This window comes from Bubalus kerabau, chromosome 23 (genome assembly GCF_029407905.1).
Source record: "Bubalus kerabau isolate K-KA32 ecotype Philippines breed swamp buffalo chromosome 23, PCC_UOA_SB_1v2, whole genome shotgun sequence".
Taxonomy (NCBI): domain Eukaryota; kingdom Metazoa; phylum Chordata; class Mammalia; order Artiodactyla; family Bovidae; genus Bubalus; species Bubalus kerabau.
Genome location: NC_073646.1, coordinates 42227945 through 42248318, shown reverse-complemented (window position 1 = coordinate 42248318; position 20374 = coordinate 42227945). Strand labels below are relative to the sequence as shown.

Below are 20374 nucleotides of genomic sequence, written 5' to 3'. Positions count from 1 at the left end.
CTTGTAGAGCTGGTGAAGCAGCCTTACGGGAAGATGTGCAGCACTAAGTGCCCACGTCAGAAAAGAGAGCGGGTCAAATGGAGGCTTTAGCTTCACAGGAGCTCAGTGGATAAGGGGGCAAGCGTTTGATTCCTGGTTGGGGAACTAAGAGCCTGCAAGCTGTGGGGCACAGCCAAGAAAAAAATTTTTTTTAAAAATAATAAACTAAAATAAAAAGGGCAAAGTCGACACAAAGTAAGCAGAAGAAAGGAAAAAAGATCAAAGCAGAAGTCAGTGAAGTAGAAGAAGCATTAGGAAAAAATGAAACCAAAAGTGACCTTTTCAGAACATTAATAAAGTTGATAAACTGGTCCGATGAATCAGGAATAAAAGACACAAACTGCTGTTCACAGTGTCATGAATGAGCGAGACGATAGCACTAGGAATTCTACAGATTTTCAAAAGGACAAAAAAACATTATAAACAACTTTTTGCCAATAAATTCAACAACTGTCATCAAATGGAGAAAAATTTCTGAAAGATACCAAATGACCAAAGCTCACCACAAAGGAAGGAGATAACCTCAACAGTCCTGCCTCTTCTCGAGGAAATGAGATCGCAGTGAAAAGCCTTCTCACAAAGAGGTCTCCAAGGCGGGATGGCTCTCCTGCTAAATTCTATCAAATATTTAAGGAACAAACTATACCAGCTCTACATAAAGTGTTCACAGAAATGGAAGAGGAGACACGCTCGCCGGCTCACCCTGTGAGGCAGGTGTCACCAGGACACCACGGTCGGATGACGGCATCATGAGGGAGAAAGCACGGTCCGATAATCCTCAGGAGCACAGACGCAGAAGTTCTGAGCAGAGCAGTAAGCAATACATGTCCAATAACACAGGTAATAAGGGTGATACAACTCTATCCCAGGAGGGCTTCCCAGGTGGCTCAGACGGTAAAGAATCCACCTGCCCAGCAGGACATGCAGGAGACCCGGGTTCAATCCCTGGGTCAGGAAGATCCCCTGGAGAAGGAAATGGCAACTCACTCCAGTACTCTTGCCTGGGAAATCCCATGGACAGAGGAGCCTGGGGGCTGCAGTCCGTGGGGTCGGACAGGACTGAGCTCATGCACCACACCGCTCTTATGGGAATGCAAGGCTGGTTTACTGCTATAAAGAGTAATTCAACATATTGACAAAGTCAAGAAGAAAAACCACGACATCTCAACAGATGCAGAGAGAGCATCTGACCACACCCGACACGGGTTCCTCAAAAACATTCCTCCGTGGACGAGACCAGGCCGGCATGTCCTCAGCCTGATAACGGGCATCTGCAACTGCCCACGGCTGACGCTACACTCTGGCTCCAGCTGAACGCGTCCCTTCAGGGTGAACATGGGGCAGGAAAGCTCCCGCTCCGGCTCCCACTCAACACTGTTGTGGGGGTCCCAGCCAGGGAAACAAGGCAGGAAAAAGAGACGCAACCCTCCAGCCTGCAGGCAGCAGCAGCTGCCACTGCTCACAGAGCCCACCACCGTCTCTGCAGAAAATACCACGCAACAGGGTAAAAGGCTACCAGAACTCATACATGAATTCAACAAGGCTGCAAAATAAAATGTCCCTTTTATAAAAATGAACTATTTGTATGTACTAGAACAAAATGAAATTAAAAGTAAAAACCAGTTTATAATAGCATCAGACACACGAAACACTTAGAGATAAACCCGACAGACATGAGACTGTGCCCTAGAAATGGGAAGACAGAGCAGAGACCGTTCTTGGGCTGAAGACAGAGGAGATCGTTCTCAGGCTGAAGACGCGACACTGCTGAGGGGCAGTTCTCCCCAGGGGACCCCAGCCGCAGCGTGGTCCTAACTGCACCTCAGCAGGCTTCTCCTGGAGAAGTCGACGAACTGGGTCTAAAATGAATATGGAAATGCCGAGAACTAGAACCCCCCCAAATTCTGAAGAAGAACAAAACTAGACGCCAAGACCGAGCCTTGAAGATGGCAGAGAGAGGGGCTGGCTTACCACCACGGCCCCTCGGCCTCTCCTGACCCTGCTCCTCCCAGCCGCTCGCCCGTCCCAGACACACACACACACTCACTCTCTTGTACACACACACTACTCGCGCACACACACACACACTTTTGCACACTCTTGTACATACACTCTCGCACTCACTCGCACACACTCCTGCACACACACACACATTACTTGTACATGCACTCTCTTGTATACAAACACACATGCTCTTGCAGACACACACGCTCTCTCTCGCACGCACACACCCTGCAGTCCTGCTGCAGACATGCCAGGAGCCTCCCTGCCGCCTCCACGTGGACCCTGACACTTGTGTGACGCTCTCCGTTTCACGCCGGGCTGTACAAGCGTGTCCGGCACAAACGTCCGGCATGATGACCCAACAGCCGTGGTCTCCCTCCATCAACAGAGCAGCGTGGATGGGAGGAGAGGGCTCTCTCCTCTCACCCAAGCTGCCTCCTCCGCCACTACCGCTGGACTCAGGCACACGGGTGGCGGGACCGGGCCTGACCGCGAGGGCACGCCCACTGCAGGACGAAGCCGCCAAGTTTGGAACAGGTGACCAGCCTTGGAAGCCTACCCGGCCGGTGCTGGGGAAACCGCAGGTGCACGGGTGACGTCCGTGGGCTGGAGCCGACCACCCCTCACCCCGCGCCAGACCGTCTGCACCGGCCTTGTTTTCCGTCTCTGGCAGGGATGAGGATCTGATCTCCAGACAGAATTTTCTCTCTTCCTTTTTAATTAGTACTTGGTAACATCACCAAGCTGTGAGTTTATGGCTTTGTAGATCTTGTGTTTTTGACACTAATTACTCACAAAGGCTTTTTAAGCTCCATTTCAACTCTGCAACTGACACGCTGGTAATTAAACGAGAGAGGAAGCGGCAACAGACTTCACCCCCGGCCCTTCCCACCTGAGTGCTGGGCTTCACGTGGCTGCAGCCCCTGCGGCCCCGAGGCTTCAGCCCGCAGGCCGGAGGTGGTCCATCCAGGGTGCCGCTGCTGCCTTCCCTGCTCAGGGTCTGGCCCTACTGTCCATTCTGGAGCTAGATCGCACGTCCTTGAAGAGGGAAAGGAGCCAGAAGTGGACGCTTCCCCAAGGATCCCGAGGGTCCAAACCCGTGGGGTGCCCGGTGCCCCCAGGACAGGCTGGCCCCCTTCTCGGGGCTCCCATGCCCACACGGCCTCTTGGCCAGTTCTCAGTCGGACGTGTGCCAGGCACTGGTGTGTGCAGCTGCAGAGCTGACCCTTCCTCCCCGGCTCCCCCTGCAGAGCAGTGGAGTCAGGGGACGGGAGGGCAAGGCAGGGGGTGTGAGGGTTACGAGGCGTGGCCACCGCTGTCCTCCTCTCAGGATGGAGCAGACTGGGGGGCCGGGACCAGTGTGTCTGAGCCCCAGGCTGGAGGATGGGCTGCAGGGGAGGGCTGGAGTAAGACGTCAATGGCTGGCCAATCTTGGGGCTTCTGGAGCCAACGTGGCCCTCCTGGAGCCCGCAGGGGGCAGGGTGGCTGCAAGGAGGACCTGCTTGCAGGGACCTGCACACAGGAGCTCGTGACCGCCTAGATTCACTGCAGCCAGGGCCGGCTCCCCGCGACTCCCCACACCCCTGTACAGCCAGTCAGCAACCTGTGTCCTGATGGGGAGGTGGCGTCCTCTCTTCCTGGTAGAACCCAGAGGCTCTCTGACAAACGATAAATTAACCCAACAGGGTCCGGCCCTCCCCTCTTGTTTCCAACCCGGGCAGTGCCTGCCCGGTATGATGGAGCTGGACCTGGGGAAGGGTCGCGGTGGCCAGGCGGGCCGAGGTCCCGGCGCCCTTCTGAGGGCTGGGGCTCGGGGAGTGGGCTGGCTTCTTTAGTCTGCCCGCCTCTGACCGTGCTGGGACTCCCTTAAATACAATTGGTTAGTCACAGTTTAAGGTTCTTTATTGCAATTCTATTTTAAGATGCAATTAAAACATCTCATTGTTGAAGCGCACGGTTCCTACTGGGCTTTTCTATTACGGAGTCAAAGCCAAAGGTGGGGGTGGAGACAGGGCCGAGACTCGTTTCCAAGGCGAGGGTTTGGTCAGGACTCATCTCCCGTAGAGAAGCCCCCACCCCGTAAGCCACCTTCCCCGGCACGAGCCAGGGCCCGAGACCCCCGAGCTCCGCACCGTGCCCTGCCCAGGCACTGCTGCTCTGTTGGCCCAGGCAGGTCCTGAGGTCCGGCCATATTGAAGGCACGTCCTCTGCGCCCGCTCCCAGCGGCTCCATGCTGGCGCCAGGTGGCACGCCCTCAGCCAGCAGCAGCTTCTCACGCTGCCCCGCCGCCCAGCTCCGCCAAGGCGCACGACTTCCAGGCGGCTCAGAGCACAGGTGGGGCAGGGCCGTCCTTTGCTCTGGCTGGACGGCGCCTCGCTGCCAGGATGGATGATGTAGACGTCACCAAGGGAGGCCCCCGCCGAGGGTGCCCATCTGACGAGTCACCCGGGGCGTCTGCCCAGTGCTAGGACCCACGGGGCGTCGGGTGTAGGATGAGCGCCAGGCAGTGACCACCCGGATCGGCGGGGTGGAAGCAAAGGGTCCCGGCTCCCCAGCCCCTGCGGGGCCCCGGCGGGAGATGCTGCGTGTGCACCTGAATTCACCCGCGGGTGCCCCCTGCCCCCACCGCCGCCAATGGGAGCAGAAGGGAGGAAGGGCTTCATTCTCCGCACAGAACGCCCGGGGGTGCAGTCTGCGTGTGCACAACGTGTGAAGTGCATTTTCCGTTTCATCAGCACCTCAGCCTGCATGCGGCCGAGCTCGGCTTCCAGACGCGCTTCGCGGGGCTTCCCTCATCCTGCTGGCAGCGCTGCATTGACCACATTCATTTAAAAAAGAAATTTCCAAACACATCCTGCAGCTGAATTTGCTCTTTGGCCCCAAGAATGGAATACAGATAATCTCCTCACTTCTTGAAGGTATCTTCCTGCGATTTAATTTCAGAAATGATTTTTGCAAGGCCCCTCACGTTCGCATCTGTCCGGGGAGAGGAAATTACCCTCTTTGGGGGGTTGGAGGACCACAGACTGTTCCCAACTTCGCCGGCCTTTTCTGCTGAGTAAGCACCAGCTTTGTGTCAGGACACAGGACCCAGGACTCATGCGCTGCAGCCTTGGGGCAGAGAGCCAGGCATGGCTGGGGGGCAGAGGCCAAGCTCGGTGAGCCCTGAGGGCGCACGTCGGTTCAGGGTGACCCTGCAGAGCCGGTCCTGCAGGAAGGCTTGAGCGCCCCCGCCTCGGCCTCCCTGAGCCGACGTGACTCCGGGGAGTCAGTCAGGGCTCTGACGCCCGCTGCTCATGCGAGGTGGAGGGTTCCCGATCACACTGCCTTCCCCGCAGCCTACTCACGGGGCTCGGGTCCACCAGGGCTGGGAGGGCGCACGAGGGGAGGCCTGTGAGGGGTTGCCGGCCCTTCTGCGCTCTGGTAGCAGGAGAGCATGCGGGCCGGGCCCAGGCGGGGAGATGGGACCCCACACACTGCTGTCCTTCCCTCCAGGGAGGACGGCCACCCGGATTAGGAAAACACTGCTTAGTTTCCCGGCAGGGCACCACCTTAAGGGGGAGTCTCATCTCCCGAGTAGCCTGGCAGGGCCTCTGTCTGAACACAGCTCAGGCTTGCCAGTGTCAGCGGCTTCCCTGGGCCTCGCTCCCGGGCCAAAGCTCCTGGGGCTGCGACGCCCCCTCGGGCTTCCAGGCCCCCGTCCTGGGTGCCGGGCAGGGGGGCGGGGCACGTGGCCACCGCAGCAGAGCTGGGACCTCAGGCCACAGCGAGGAGCCTGAATCCCGTCTGAGCGGGGCGGGGGCCTCGCCAGGGCGGGCGTGTCGGGCGGTTCACAGTCCCCGAGCCCGGCCGAGAGCCCGCATCTGAGGGCGGTCCGGTGACATCATGTGATTTAAAAGTTAATTAAACGGAGGGGGACAAAGTGTAACAGCCCCGGTGTTTATTTCCAAGCAGTGTTTGGAAGGAAAGGGGGAATCTAATAAGCAGCTCTGAGGTATTGTGTTAGGAGTAATCACGTCGCTAAATCATCTGGCGTCCACGGTGTGGCTCCCCGCTGCTCAGGCGCCCCTCCGGGCCTGGCACCCGCGGGCGGGAGCCGGGGCAGGGACTCCGAGCCCAGGGGCCCCAGCTGCCCAGAAGGCGCACCCCCCAGACGCAGGTGGGCCTCTCGGTCCAGGCGTGGGCGCCCCTGTGGACGGAGGGAGGAGAGGCCTGGGGACCAGGGCCTGACCATGGCCAGGACCCGCTGGATGGACACTCACTGGGGTCAGCCCCTCTGGGGGGCTCCCCCAGCATCTGGTAGGGGGAGCGTGGCAGGAGCTCAGCGGGGCTGGGGGGCTCAGTCCTTCCTGGCCCCTGCGGCCTCCTTCAGGTTGAACCAAGTGAGCCCCCTTCATCCTTGCAATCCCAGGGTACCCTGCCATCCAGGGACCTGTGCACAGCCCTCCTGCTGGCCTCCCAGGTACCATGTGGCCAGGCAGGTGGGAGGGTGGCAGGCAGGTGGGGGGGCCAGGCAGGTAAGGGGGCTGGGCAGGCAGCTGGGGGGTACCGGGCAGGTGGGGGCGGCTGGGCAGGTGGGAGGGGGGTAGGCAGGTGGGGGGGGGGGTAGGCAGGTGGGGGGGCAGGCAGGTGGGGGGCCGCCCTGGAGCCTGGGTCCAGCCCCCAGAAAGGTCTGCTTAGAGCTGGCTGAGCCGCTCCTGTGAGTCACCAGGTAACAAATGGCCTCCCCAGCTCCCGCGGGGGCGCTCTGGCGAGGCCACGATTGATGGCCCTCATGGTGAAGTGTAATTACCAGCTCACTCCCCGAGCACCAGGCCCATCCATCCACGTGCCTGCTGAGACCCTCATCACTGAGCGGGAGGCCCCGCGCCACCTCCACGCCTGCACGGCCTCCACGCCCCCTGGCCCTGATGCCCGAGCTCCTCTGCGGGCCTTGGGCCCCATGAGCCGGCTCTGAATCCGAGGGGCACACCCTATGACCCGCCCACGGCTGCCCACGGGCCCCCCTGCTCATAGGGCAGACCAGGGGCAACCCTAACCCCTCAGCAGACATGGAGGAGCAGAGACACAGCAGAACTCCCGCCTGAAGACAGCCCACAGGACCCTGGAGGGACCCAGGCCCCGCCCCCCTCTTGTCCTGGAGGACCTGGCATCCTCCTGGGAGACGGCTGGCACTGCCAGGGGGAAGCTCACCTGAGGGAAGCCCCATCAGCAATGTCACCAGTCCCCGTCCCCCAAGAGGCCAGGGCAGCTGCCGCGCCCAGGCAGGTAGGGTGGGGGCAAGGGGAGATCCACCCCCGGCATCGGCGGGACCGTGACAGGCTGACCACTGCTCCTCCCCGCGGCTGCCCAGGACGTGTGGGATCTCCCGGATCAGGGATCGAGCCTGCGTCTCCTGTGCTGGCAGGCAGATTCCTCACTACTGAGCCACCAGGGAAGCCCCGTGATTTACAGCTCTGTCTGGACACAGGCCCCGGTGTGCGGCTGGAGGGTCACAGCGTGGCTCTATCTTCAGTGTTTTGAGGAATCTCCAGACCGCTGTCCACAGAGGCCGCAGCAGCTCACACTCCCGCTGACGGGGTGGAGGGCCCCCTTGTCCCCACACCCTCCCTGCCGCTCGTTACTCGTGGGCTTTCTGACGGCAGAGGTTCTGACCCGTGTGCGGTGACGCCTCCTTGCAGCTCTGATCTGCGTTTCTCTAAGACACTGATCATTTTTCATGTGCCCGTGGGCCATCTGAGCGTCTTCTCTGGACAAAGTCTACTTAGGCCGTCTGTCCGTTTTTTGATGGGGTTGCTTGCTTTTTTGTTATTGCGTTGTATGAGCTGTTTGCGTACTTTGGAAAGGAAGCCCTTGTCGATAATGTCGTTTGCAAATGTTTTCTCCCAGTCTGTAGGCTGCCGCTTCACTCTGTTCGTGGTTTCCATTACTGTGAAAAAGCTTTTAGGTTTGATTCAGTTCAGTCGCTCAGTCGTGTCCGACTCTTTGCGACCCCATGAGTTGCAGCACGCCAGGCCTAGGTTTGATTAGATCCCACTTATTTATTTTTGTTTTTATTTCTATTGCCTTCAGAGACTGATATAAGAAACACTGCCGTCATTCACAGCAGAGAACGTTGTGCCTGTCCTCTCTTGTAGGAGTTCCGAGTTTGACGGTGTCCTGCTCTGTATTTGGGTCTTTAAGCCATTTCGTGTTTATCCTCGTGTATGGCGAGAAGGTGTGCTGAAACCGCGCTGATTTACATGCGGCGGTACAGCTTTCCCAACACCACTTGCTGAAGGAGTTATCTTTCCTCCGTTGCGCGTTCTCGCCTCTTGTTCGTGGATTAACTGGCTGTGGGTGTCTGGGTCTGCTGCTGGCGCTCTGGTCTGCCTCGTTGATCCATGCATCTGTTTTTGTGCCAGAACCATGCTGTTTTGACGACTGTAGCTCTGCAGCATCGTCTGACGTCTGGAAGGGTCATGCCTCCAGCTTTGTTCTTTTTGCTCAGGATTGCTTTGGCAATTCTGGGTCTTCTGTGGTTCCATTAAGTTTTAGAGTTATCTGTTCTGGCTCTGTGAGAAATATCAGGGGTGACGGACGGCACTGAGTCAGACGGCGTTGGGCAGCACTGGCTGAAGTGTCTCACTCCTCAGCAGCCCCGGACCCATGGACACAGCCTGTCCCGCATGCACACGGGCTCCGGTGCTGACCCCGAGGGCAGGGCAGGCCAGGCCGCCCGGGAGAGGAGAGGAGGGGGAGGCCGAGCAGGAGGTGTGCTGGAGGGGAGCACACAGCAGACAACGCCTCCGGGGCGACAGCCGGGCCGCACCTCGCTGGGGGGCTGGGCCCGGGGACGTCTCGCCCCAGGATGCTGGTGCCCGGTCAGGGGTGTGCTCAGCACCTTCTTGGACTCCCGGCCAGAGGCGCAGGTGGGGGCTGCGGCCCGTGGGTCGGGGCTCCGTGCCCGCCCTGTGCCCTCCAGGGACAGGTCACAGGGACAACGTCAGTGCTGGACTCGCTGCCCCGCAGCCCAGACCTCCTTCCTGCACACGTGAATTAGGGCAGAGTACACAACGGCGTTTTGAAAAACGTGTGTTTCTATGTGATTGCTTTTTTAATTGGTTAGCTTAACATTTGAAATTTGATTTAATTTCAGCTTGATTTTCCTCACCACGGGGTCAGGCTGAGAGCCAGGTAAATCGCTGCAGGAGCTCCATCGTTAACAGCGGGGGTCCAGGGGCATGCGTGCCAGAGCCTGCAGGCTGCCATCAGGGCTTCATCTCAGCTGAGTCGGGGGAGGGGGATGGGGAGCCTGCAGCCCCCGGGTCAGAAGCTGCCTGTGTTGGGCCCTCTGAGCTGGGAGCTCCCTGGGAAGCCTCCGTGTGGTGAGGAGTTGGGGCTGCTGCAGGCCGAGCGGGCGGCCATGAGCAGGCAGTCACTGGGTCTCTGAGCGACAGCTGTCTGCACGTGCCACTGGCCAGGTCTGTCATTTACTTAACGCTTTTCTTTAAATCAACTATCCTTATCAACTTAAGTAGGCTCAGCTTGGAAGGAAGCTTTGCATCACCAGCCAACGTGAAAGCAAACACCGCCTGCCATGGGGTTACCACGGAGACGAGGTCAGCACTCACGAAACAGCAACACCGAGCCTCGCCTGCATCGGGTGGGGAATGGGCGAGCCCACGGCTGGTTGGGGAGGGGACGGGGGAGTCAGACAGCACGGCCAGGCCAGCCCCAAAGAAGCACCCCCCGCCCCACCACGGGAAGAAGGCGGCGGGGCACAACGCCTCAGAGAACCCACCACCGTCACCAGCTGGGACTCGGCAGAGGAGCACTGGCAGGGAGGACTGGCCGGGGGGTGCACCCCGCCCCCTACAGCTCCCTTCTCGGCTCCAAGCCTGCCTCAGACACGCGCTGACCCTGGGACTCTGAACGCCCGTCCTGACCTGAGGATTTCTGACCTGAAAGCAAGCCGCCTCTCCCATGTAAGGGGAAACCCGGCCCCCAACCCAGGCTGGCTGCGGGAAGCCGGGTGCGTGAGGGGCCATGCCCGTGGGACCAGCACCCCGCAGGCTCCTGACTCCCCAGGCCCCGGGGCTCTGGCTCCCAGGTGAGTTAAGCTACAAGACTGCGTGTGGGTGGGGCGGGGTTCAGCGGGCCCCACACCCTGGCCCAGTCACCTCGCTCGTCCAGCCCTGGGATCCACCGGGCCCTGAGGAAGGAGGGTGAGCTGGGGCCCCGCCCTGCGGCCCTGCCGGGAGGCTCCACCCATCTCCAGGGGCGCTTGATCACTGTACTCACAGGCCCTTTCCCGAAGGGGTGCAGCTGTGAGCCACGGAGGGGCTGTGTGGAGGAGGGCAGCCCCCGGACCCAGGCCAGGGGCCCCCGCCGGTGATGGCAGGGCCCCTCTCTGCCTTGAGGCTGGAGACAGGCAGTCGGTGGGTCTCAGGGAAGCCAGAGAGCAGGGCCGTGACAGGCGGGGCTGAGGGGCAGGACGGGGGCAGCTCCCCTCGGCCCCTACCCTGCAGTGAGGTGACAGCGAGGCTGCCCCACGGCAGGGTCACCGTCAGAGCGCCCAGCCTGCCCAGTGGCCCCAAGACTCCAGCTCCCTGAGGGGCTCTGCCGGGCCCCTGCGCCACAGCCGTGCCCCCATGACAGACACAGAGCCCGGCCCGGCCCCAGCTCCGAGGGAACCATGCCGGACGCCGGGCCATGCAGGGACCCCCGTGCTCCCTTCCGTCTCCTGGAAAAACTGCTTTAATATTCTTCACAGCAGCAGCGCCTTGGAGGAGGGGCAGACAGACCGTGGCGCCCAGGCGGGTGGGGCTAAGAGCCGAGGGGGGCCGTTCCTGGGAGACCGGAGGCTGCTCACGCGGCCCCCGGAGGAGCACCTTCCACGAAATTTGACGTCAACTAATGAGGTTTGCACAGTTAATCAGGACCGGCGGCCCGGGGGACTCGGCATCGGCCCGGGGGACTCAGCATCTGCCCAGGCGGCCACCAGACGAGCGCTCCTGCTCAGTCCTGCGGCGTCGGCTCGGGGGGAGGCCCGGGTCCCCGGGGAGGGCAGGCGGTCCTGCACCGGGAGTCTTGGCTGCATGAGCTGGACGAGGGCACCGGGTGACCCACTAGGTGACCCACTAGGTCTTGGGACTGCAGTCCAGCCCAGCGGTGGATGGCACCAGCCCTGGGGTCCTCTGGTGGGCCCTTCCCAGGCCGACGGCACCCGAACTGGTGCCCCGTGACCAGGTTAGGACGCCTGTGAAGGGCCGGGGGGAGGGTATGAGGGCCCCGAGCCAAGCACTGGGTGAGGCTGGGGGCAGCGAGGCCTGGGCCTGCAGGGAAGGGTGGGGGCTGGCACACGAGCTCAGGGGCAGAGCCCCCTGGGGATGGCCTTTGAGGACAGAGCCTACTGGCTGTGTGGCTGGGGCGTTCTTGGGTGGCCCCCAAGTTGCTGAGAGGCCCTTGTCTGAGGCAGTCACTAGGCATGTGCTGGCCTCGGGGCGCCCAGAGTCACCCACACCTGCACCTCACATGTCTGCTCCTTGGCCCCATCATGGGCGAGCTGTGTTCAACTACAAACTGTCACCAGGTCCAAAAATCTAGGGGACAGAGTGGCTAGGGCCGGGCCTCCCACGGCTCCGAGTCCTCGCTGTCTCAGGCCTCTGCTCTCACTGACCCCAGCCCGTACCCCAGCACCCTGCCGCGCAGAGAGAGGCGTGGGGACAGCCTCCGCGTCCCAGCGTGAGCCCGAGGCCCAGCGCAGGCAGGCGCGCTCGGGTGAGGAGCCCCGGATCGCGGCCTGGCCCAGGTCAGCAGGGGCGGAGGGGGCGCCTCTGAGCCCCGCCCCCGCCCCCCAGCCGAGAGCTGTCACTGGCAGCCCGACTGCCTTTCCAGCAGAGCCTGCTGGCTCAACCCTGCAGCCCTGAGCCCAGGCCGCACGGAGCTCCGCCACGGCCTGGCTCGCGCTTCGGCCTGGCTCCAGCATAGTCCATCCTCTTCTCCAGCCCCAGCCCTGGCTCGGGCGGCTCTCTCCAGGGAGGCAGAGGCAGTGGGCGGAGGACGCCTGGGGTTGGGGAGGGGGGCTTCCTGGCCCTTCCTGCCTTCACAGGGAGCTCTCCATGCGCCCACCCCCACGCATGCAGCAGGCTGTTGGACTGTATCCAGCGGACAGGACACCTGTGCCAGGGCAGGGTGGGCCTGTGAGCCAGGGTGGTAAGGGGCCTGCTCCCCCCACGAGGTTGGGGTGGGGTGGGGGGGCCACAAACGCACTTTGCTCATCCCAGCTGCTTTCCCAGGACGCAGCGGGCAGCTGGGGTGCACACCCACCCCCAGAGGCGCCTGCACACCAGCCCCTCTGTGACGCACATGGGGCCACGGGGGCCTCAGCCTGAGTCTCTGAACCCTGACAACAGGCGCCCTGGGGCGGACCCTGCTGTGCCGATCCGCAGGGACCAACAGGCGGGGCGTGCTGGACAGGCCGTGAGGGGGGCAGGGTGTCCGGTCAGTGGGGACCAGGCCCCTCCACCTGTAGGCAAGCACCCGGGGCCCCGCGGGGTAGCTAAGAGCTTGGCAGGCAGGACAGGAGCGGCCACCCTCTGGCCGCTCTGCTGGTCTCTGTCAGGAAAGCTCTGGACGCCAGAGGACCAGCTGACACTTGCCGGGGGCCGGGAGCTCGGGGCGGCTCAGGACCCCAACGCTGGCACCACGCAGCCTGGAGACTGCAGGGACCCGTCCCACTGCACTGCCCACAGCGGATTTCTCAGGGGGCGGGGCCATGGGCCCCCAGGAGGCGCGCTGACTGGGCACGAGGGGACAAAGGCAGGCGGGGCCCCCCTGCACATCCATGTGCCCTGCCAGCGCACACACAGAGCCACGAGAAGGTGCCCCGCCCATGGGCACTGGGGACAGTCACACCTTTGAGGTTCTGGCTCACGGTCCACCACCATGCCCCGCCTGACAGCAACGCCTTGGGAGTCACATCCATGCCGCAGACACTGACCCAGAGCCAGCTCAGGGCCACAGCTGATGCTGAGGGGCCGTGGGGCTGTGGGGAGGAGCAGACGCCGCCAGGATGATCCCCAGGATGACCCCCATGGCGCGCACGAGCGGGCCCAACGCGCAGGTTCTGCCACCCAACTCTGCTCCCTGCTTCCGACCCTTGGGGACCTGCCGCCCACTCTGGGCCCGAGGCCAGGCTGAGAACGAGACCAGCTCCCTAGGTGGACTCGCCTCAGGGCCGGGCTGGGAGGGCAGGGGGTGAGGGCAGCCCTGGCTTCCTGCAGAGGCTGCACCTGAGCTGGGCCGGCTCTGCTGACCTGGACGCGCCGAGTGGGGGGAAGGCACATCAGGTGCAGAAGGAGGGGAGCCGGCCGGCAGACCCCGGACCCCAGCCCACCCAGCTGCATGCCAGCCTCCGCGCCGCCTGCACTAAGGCTGCGTTTACGTGCTCACGCGGCCAGAAAGGTTTAAGCCTGTTTACAGCAGCTTCATCCATAATTGCTAAAGCCTGGGAACGACCACGTTCTTCAGTAAGTGATGGACAAGCTAACTGTGGATGTCCAAATGGGAAAGACGGCTCAGAGCCAAAGAGGAACCAGCCGTCGAGTCACGAGAAGAGCTGGGGCTCGGCCGGGTCACTAACTGAGGGAGCCGGCCTGTGAATCCACTGCCTCCGGGAAAGGCAGAGCCACGGAGCCGGCGATGAGCACAGGGCTGCCCAGGGCGTGGCGGCTTGCATCTGTCAAAACCCACAGACCCCGACGACACGCGGGTGAGCCATGGACTCCACGGTCACAGCGACACGTGAGGCCTGCTTCATTACTCCTAACAGAGGCGCCCCTTGTGCAGGGCCCAGGGGCCCAGCTCCGCCCCCACGGCCCCTCCACACGGCGGGTGCGCGCGCACAGACAGCGCGGCCCTGGCGCGGGCGAGCGAGAAGCAGCCACCTCCCCCCCGGATCCCTGGGGCCTGGTCCCCTGGGGTCTCAGACAGCAGGGCCGCCGTGACCCTGGGTGACACGGGGGGTCCGGAACTCCCACCCTCCTCACAGCTCAACAGGGACCCTGGCTGCCAGCTCCCGGGACAGACCTTGCGGACACGCCTGAGGGCTCAGGGCCCACTCCTGGGGGCGGGCGGGCGGGGGCCAGGCCCTGTGGGGAGACTGCGGGGCTGAGCTCTGGCAGGCGGCTCCCCCTCCTCCGGGGCCGCCCAGGCCCGCCCTCCCCGCTGCAGACCTGTGCCCCCCACCTGCGACAGCACAGCTGTTTCTAACTCTGCCTCCAACACCCCTGTTGCCTGTGAAACCACCTCTGGGAAAACAAAGTCAGCCACGGAGGCTGCCGTTGTCTGCGGTCATTCCTCAGCCGGGCCCGCGGCCCCGGGAGCCTGTGTCCGTCCCAAGTGGCAGGGCCGGCCTCTGCTCCCACCAGCTCCCCCGAGACCCTTCCATGGAGCTCGGCTGGCCGGAAATCCTTCTGACCCCTGGGGCCAGGCAAGATGGGCCCTGAGTCCCAGTCCAGTGAGACGGGCGCTCCGCTTGAAGAGCAGGGCCCCACCAGCCACTTGCTCTCTGGGTCCCTCCCTCGGCCCACACTCTGCGCGTGCTCTGAGCCAGCAGGCAGGGGGCCGTGCCAGACACAGGGCTCCCGCCCGACTCAGCGCCCAGGGGGTCCAGCAAGAGGGCAGAGGTACACTGAGCTGCTTAGACGTCCCACCATTGGGTGTGGCAGAGCTAAACCACCCTGTCAGACCCCAAAAGCCCACCCCGGGGCCCCCAGCCGTGGGAGCAGCTCGGATTCGGGGATTTCTCCCTGGTCCCGCCCCTGCTGTCCAGCTGCAGCCGCAGGCGCGCTGAGGGCCCTTCCCTGACTTTCACCGTTCCTCAGCCCCCAGAGGGCACTATAACGCGGAGCCCTGCCCCCCTGCCTCCCAGGGGGGCGGACGCCGAGGGAGAGGGCAGGGAGGGGCCCGGGGCTCGGGGGGCGCTGCGTCCCACCTTGAAGATGAGGCAGTCGGCCTTCTGCTCGGCGTACATGGAGGTCAGCCGGTACTGGTTCTCTGTGGTGATGTCCACCTGGTAGCCCGTCAGCGTGTAGCACACTTTCCGGAACTCCTGGATCTTGGTCTGGAAGACCTCCTTCAGCCGCTGGTTCTTCAGCTCCGCGCTCTCCACCTGCTTCTTCAGCTCTGTGGGGAGGGAGAGGCAGTCAGCTCCCTGGGGTCTCAGGAGGACGCTCAGGGGCAGCAGCGCGTTGACTGAGGAGTGAGGGGGGCGCACGCCATGTCGGGGCCAGGCAGCCACGCGCGGCTCCCGACGAGGATGATGAGCCGGGCAGCAGGTGGGCTCATCTCTCCTCTGGGCCCAGACGGGGACCCCCACCCCGCACTCCAGCCCCAAGTCTGTCCCGTCAGCCCAGGGAGTGGCAAACACTTCCCAGGCCGCTGCTGAGAAGCACGGGGTGGGGGCCACAGGAGCGGAGGTCATCTGGAGATTTGGGATCACGCTGCCCGTGGTTCCCCGGCTAGCCTCCCGGAGACCAGATGCTGGGAGAAGACAGGCTCCCTGGGTGTGGGGTCGGGCAGGGCACCCTGGGCCCTGTCCTAACTGGACAGCTCAGGGCAGGGCCCTTGGGCCCACCTTCCGGGGAGAAAGCAGCTGTGCAAAGCCACCAAGAGCGCACACAGCGGTTACCTGAGTCCTCCCCCCGAGGTGCCATCCCGGGAGTTAAACCTCAGCTCAGCCCCGTCATCAGCGAGCCGGCTACACACGGTGCACACGAGTCGCCTGTGAGGCCCGATGCTGCCTGGGGATGCGGGACCCCAGGCCTCCAGACTCAGCCTAGTGTGTGGCCTGCCCTTCCCGAGGACCGCCCCCACCCCAGGCTGACCCTCAGGACCCAGGGCGTCTGCTGCAGGTGTGGGCGCCCCGGCGGGGCTGCTTTCAGATGAACGGATGTTGTCAGGCTCTCCTTCAGAGGAGGCAACGGGGCAGGCGGGCAGGGATCCTGCATTCCAGGGAGAGAGATCTCCCACCTCTGCCCCTACGCTGGTTCCAGGGGTCGTCGGGGATGCAGCCGTGTTGAGGATTGGGCTAGCCTAAGTGGGGCAGGGGGCCGGGCACTGCTGAGGGGGGAGGGTGACAGCCACCGGACAGGCCCCAACACGCTCAGCAGCCACCGCGGCCATGAGGTCCCCCACTTCACAAGCACGAACTCAGGCGACCGACCACTGACCGCAGATCCGCGTCAGAGGCGGGGCCCTCTGACCCCGGACCTCAGGACCCGCACAGACTCCGCAACACGCCGAGGTTCTAGCACATTTCCCCAGTCTCGTCTCCACGGCCTGCAGCGCTGGGGCAGCCTGGCAGCTGCCGCCCCCGGCCCCGAGCCAGGGGCCCTGACGCCAGGCCTCTCCATGGCCCCTGTGCTCCTGGATGGCCTCCCGCCCTGAAGGCCTGAGGGCCGCCCTCACTCCAGGGCCGAGCCTGGGGACGGGGCCCTTGATCGACTAAGTAATCAGACTCCAAAGTTAGAAAGGCGGCCGGCCACTCTGACCTCAGGTTCTCCCCTTGTCCCGCAGCTGAGCCACCGAGGATGGGCCGTTAACGGGGGAAAAACCTGCTCTGGAGGAAGCGCTCACGGCCAAGCTCATGGGGGCGTCTCACCCGGGACACAGGCTGCACCGCCCATGAACTCTCGGACGCCAGACGCACGCAACCTGGCCGTGAGGGGGACGCCCGCTGTGTGCAGACGTGGCCTGTTCCCCCGCCGACAGACCCCACAAGCAGGTGGGTGACTCGAGCCACCTGCTGCCGGGGGACCTGCCACGGACCTGCAAGGCAAGGCCGGGACAGAGGGCTCGGGGGCAGTGTCCTACAGGCAGAGGGCACCTGGCACTGGGCGGCCTGGTCCCCAGGGGCAGGCTGCGGGCGGCAGAGCCCGCCAAGCGGGCGAGTCCAGGGAGGACCCCAGGGGTGGCCCCTTTGATTCGGAGCAGAGTCAGTGTCTTGACCTGCTCCCACGATCCGTGTAGCTCAATCGCTTACATAAACATGAATGAATAATTCACAGAATGGCTTGGATTAAATAAAAGATAGGCCCTCCTCCGTGGAAACAGCATCGCTCTGGCCCAGCCTCTCCCAGAGTGAGCAGAGGCCTCCCCGGGCAGGACTGGGGACCCGAGACCCGGAGCCCGCGGCACGGTCACAGCCGTCCCACCAGGGCCCAGGCCGGCCTCAGGCCTGACCTGCTGGCGATGGCCACTCTTGGCTGACAGCAGCCAGCAGCCAGCAGCCAGCGGCTGCCCATCTTGCTGAGCTCCCGCCCCAGCCCTCACTCCCCCACACCTCCCTGACAGGCTGAGCTCCCGCCTGCCCCCCAACCAGTCCTCACCCCCACGAGCTCCCCCAGGCCACTCAGCTATGTGAGAGACGAAAGCCTTACCCCGGGCCTTACCCAGGGCCCCCAGCCTCCCCGCCAGCCCGGGCAGCAGGCGCGGCCGAGAGGGCTCTGAGCTGCGGTGCGGGACCCGCCCGGCCGTCCCGCCCCTCCTTCCCTGCAGCTTGCGGGCAGTCTCCCCTGAGCTGAGCCTTCCTCCAGATGCCACCAACGGGCCTGAGCTGTGCCCACGGGCGGCCTGTGCCCAGTCTGGGCAGCCAGGGTCTAAGGGTCCTGGTGAGGGCGTCACCCTGCTCCTCCTGCCCCAGGGGATCCACCTCCCCGGGAGGAGACAGAGTCCAGCTTCAGGCCCACAGGCCCATTTCAGACGCTCCCTTCCCCAGACGCCCACAAGATGCTCCCAGGAGACACATCTGTGGCGGGGACGGTCTCCCTCCAGCCCTGCCGACCAGCACAGCCAGAGAGGGCCTCCCCAGCTCTCTGTGCCTTGCGGGGGGCGCTGAGGGGTCTCTCTGTGTCTGGTCGTGGGGGAGTGAGGGGGTCTCTGGTCGTGGAGGGAGTGAGGGGGTCTCTGTGTCTGGTCGTGGGGGAGTGAGGGGGTCTCTGTGTCTGGTCGTGGGAGTGAGGGGATCTCTGGTCGTGTGGGAGTAAGGAGATCTCTGTATCTGGTTGTGGGGGGAGTGAGGGGGTCTCTGGTAGTGGGGGAGTGAGGGGGTCTCTGTCTGGTCGTGGGGGAGTAAGCGGCTCTCTCTCTGGTCATGGGGGAGTGAGGGGGTCTCTCTCTGGTCGGGGGGGGAGTGAGGGGATCTCTCTCTGGTCGTGGGGGTAGTAAGGAGGTCTCTATGTGCCTGGTCAGGGGAGAGTGAGGGGGCCTGGCAGCTGAGCTCCCTGCTGAGCCCCCCAACCCCAGCAGCTGGGCAGCGGCCCTTCCAGAAAGGGGATGGGGGCCACACTGGTGTCCAGCAGAGGAGCCCCAGAGGGAGGCCCCGGCCAGCCTCCTACCCACCCCACCCAGAGGAAGCATCCACAGAAGCACACCCGGGGTCACTGGATGCACAGGAGCTTCTAATGTAAGACGAGAATAAGGCTACCTGGATGGAGAGAGACCGGCAACGAGACAGGCCTCGGCAGAGGCCGCCCCACGGTGGGGCCAGGCTCCCGTGGACGGCGGGGAGGGGCTCAGACAGCAGAGGACGCCTCCCAGAGACACGCCAGACAGGCAGAAAAGAGCAGAGACAGGATGTAACCAGAGACCCTGGGGGCCTGGCACCGAGCTGGCGGCAACTTCACAGAAAGAGACTGCAGAAGGTGGGCAGGAGAGGACGTCAGGGAGACCGCACAGATGACCCCGGAAGCAGAGGCCACACCTCCCAGGCCAGACGGGAGCAGAACACGCCACATCCTGCAGGGAACAGGAGCCGGATCCACACGAGCTCCGAGTCCCAGGGCCACAGGCAGGACTGACCACCGACCCAAAAAGGGGGCCGTAAAGCTGTACGGAAACCGGCTCCCGCCTGGAGCCTGAGGGCAGACGACGGTCTCCAAGAAACCCCGCCCTGCCGTCCACAGCCCCTGGACATGCAGCGGGATGGGACCAGCAGGGGAAGGGGAGCGTGGACGGCGGGGCAGGAAGCTGACAGCAGGGAATGCCGCCCGGGGAGGCCAGCCCGCCGTGACGGGCTGTCTAAGCGCCAGGAAGCGTGCAGGGCCCGGGACTGGGGGAGTGTGAGGCCAACAGAGGACAGAGAAGCAAGAGGAGCCCTGGAGCGGGTGAGACTCGTGTGTCCCCAGAGGACGCCACACGTTCCAACTGTGAGGAACGCGGGCAGTCACAGGATGGCCCACGCCCTTGCCAGGATGCCCAGGCCACAGTCACGGGATGGCCCACGCCCTTGCCAGGACGCCCAGGCCACAGTCACGGGATGGCCCACGCCCTTCTCAGAGGGCCACTCACGCCCTTCCCAGGACGCCGCCCACAGCCATCATGGCAGCGCGAGGCGACCACAGGTGCTCCGAAAGGGCTTCTGTCCCTGAGACGATGGTGGTGAAAGCCCCGGGCGGCTGGGCGCCCCGGACGGGAGGGGGCGCTGACGGCACCAAGGGTGGCTGGTGCTGAGACCAGCCCCCCAGCGGCCTCCCCACCCTGACTCCGTGAATGGACCCCCGGGCGGGTGGCTGCCACAGCAGGGGGCCCGAGCTGGCTGGGGACAGGCCCCTGCGGGCTGCGGTGCAGGCTGGGCCCCTGCAGTGACGCTGTTTAGGACTTGGAAGCAGCTTCTGAAATTGTCCTTTGGGGGCTCAGGACAGAATCATTTTTCTTTCTGAAAAGTGAATAAAAAAAGGTAACGCTGAGATCTTCAGGCTTGATAAAAGCAACAAAAGGTTGAATTCTTCATCGTTAGAAAGAGCATCTCTCTGTGCAAAAGGGCCTACTCCCAGCACACCCGAGAGACAGCAAGAGGAAGGCCTTCGGGACTGCCCGGCAGTGGGGGTGGCGGGGGGCAGGACGTGGGCTGGGGGGGCACCGTCTGCTTTTCCAAGAGCTGGGACTACCAGCTCCCACGCTCACACACAGCCTGCCCCCCGGGCACAGCAGGGGCAGCCACAGCAGGAGTGACAGCTGCCCACTCCGCACCTCTCACCAGGAGCAGCCTCTGTGGTCTCGGCGCATCCACAGGAGGCGGGGAGCATGGCCGGCTCTGTGATGGGGAGGCCAAGGCTGGGGACATGGGCGGGCCGGCTCTCCCAACTGCCCTGGCCGGTGGCTCAGATGCAGGCTGGTCCACCTGGGGAGCAGGGTTCCCGGTGGCCTCTGGACACTCGGCCTCGGGCCCCTGCAGGCTGTGAGCACCACTGCCTCTGCTCAGGCCCCGCGCGGCCACTGCCAGGGCTGAATTACTCGTGTCCGGGAACTCCTAAACTACTTCAGTTTTACATTTTTAAATATTTAA

General features: G+C 63.6%; 1 protein-coding gene across 1 annotated transcript in view; it reads right to left on the bottom strand.

Moving 5' to 3' along the window:
- The window catches only part of MAD1L1 (mitotic arrest deficient 1 like 1), a 244884-nt gene that overhangs the window by 10535 nt on the left and 213975 nt on the right, over nucleotides 1–20374 (bottom strand). Inside the window, exon 17 of the mRNA XM_055562250.1 lies at nucleotides 15023–15213. Within this exon, the coding sequence (XP_055418225.1) occupies nucleotides 15023–15213 (191 nt within the window). The remainder of the gene's footprint in view (nucleotides 1–15022; nucleotides 15214–20374) is intronic.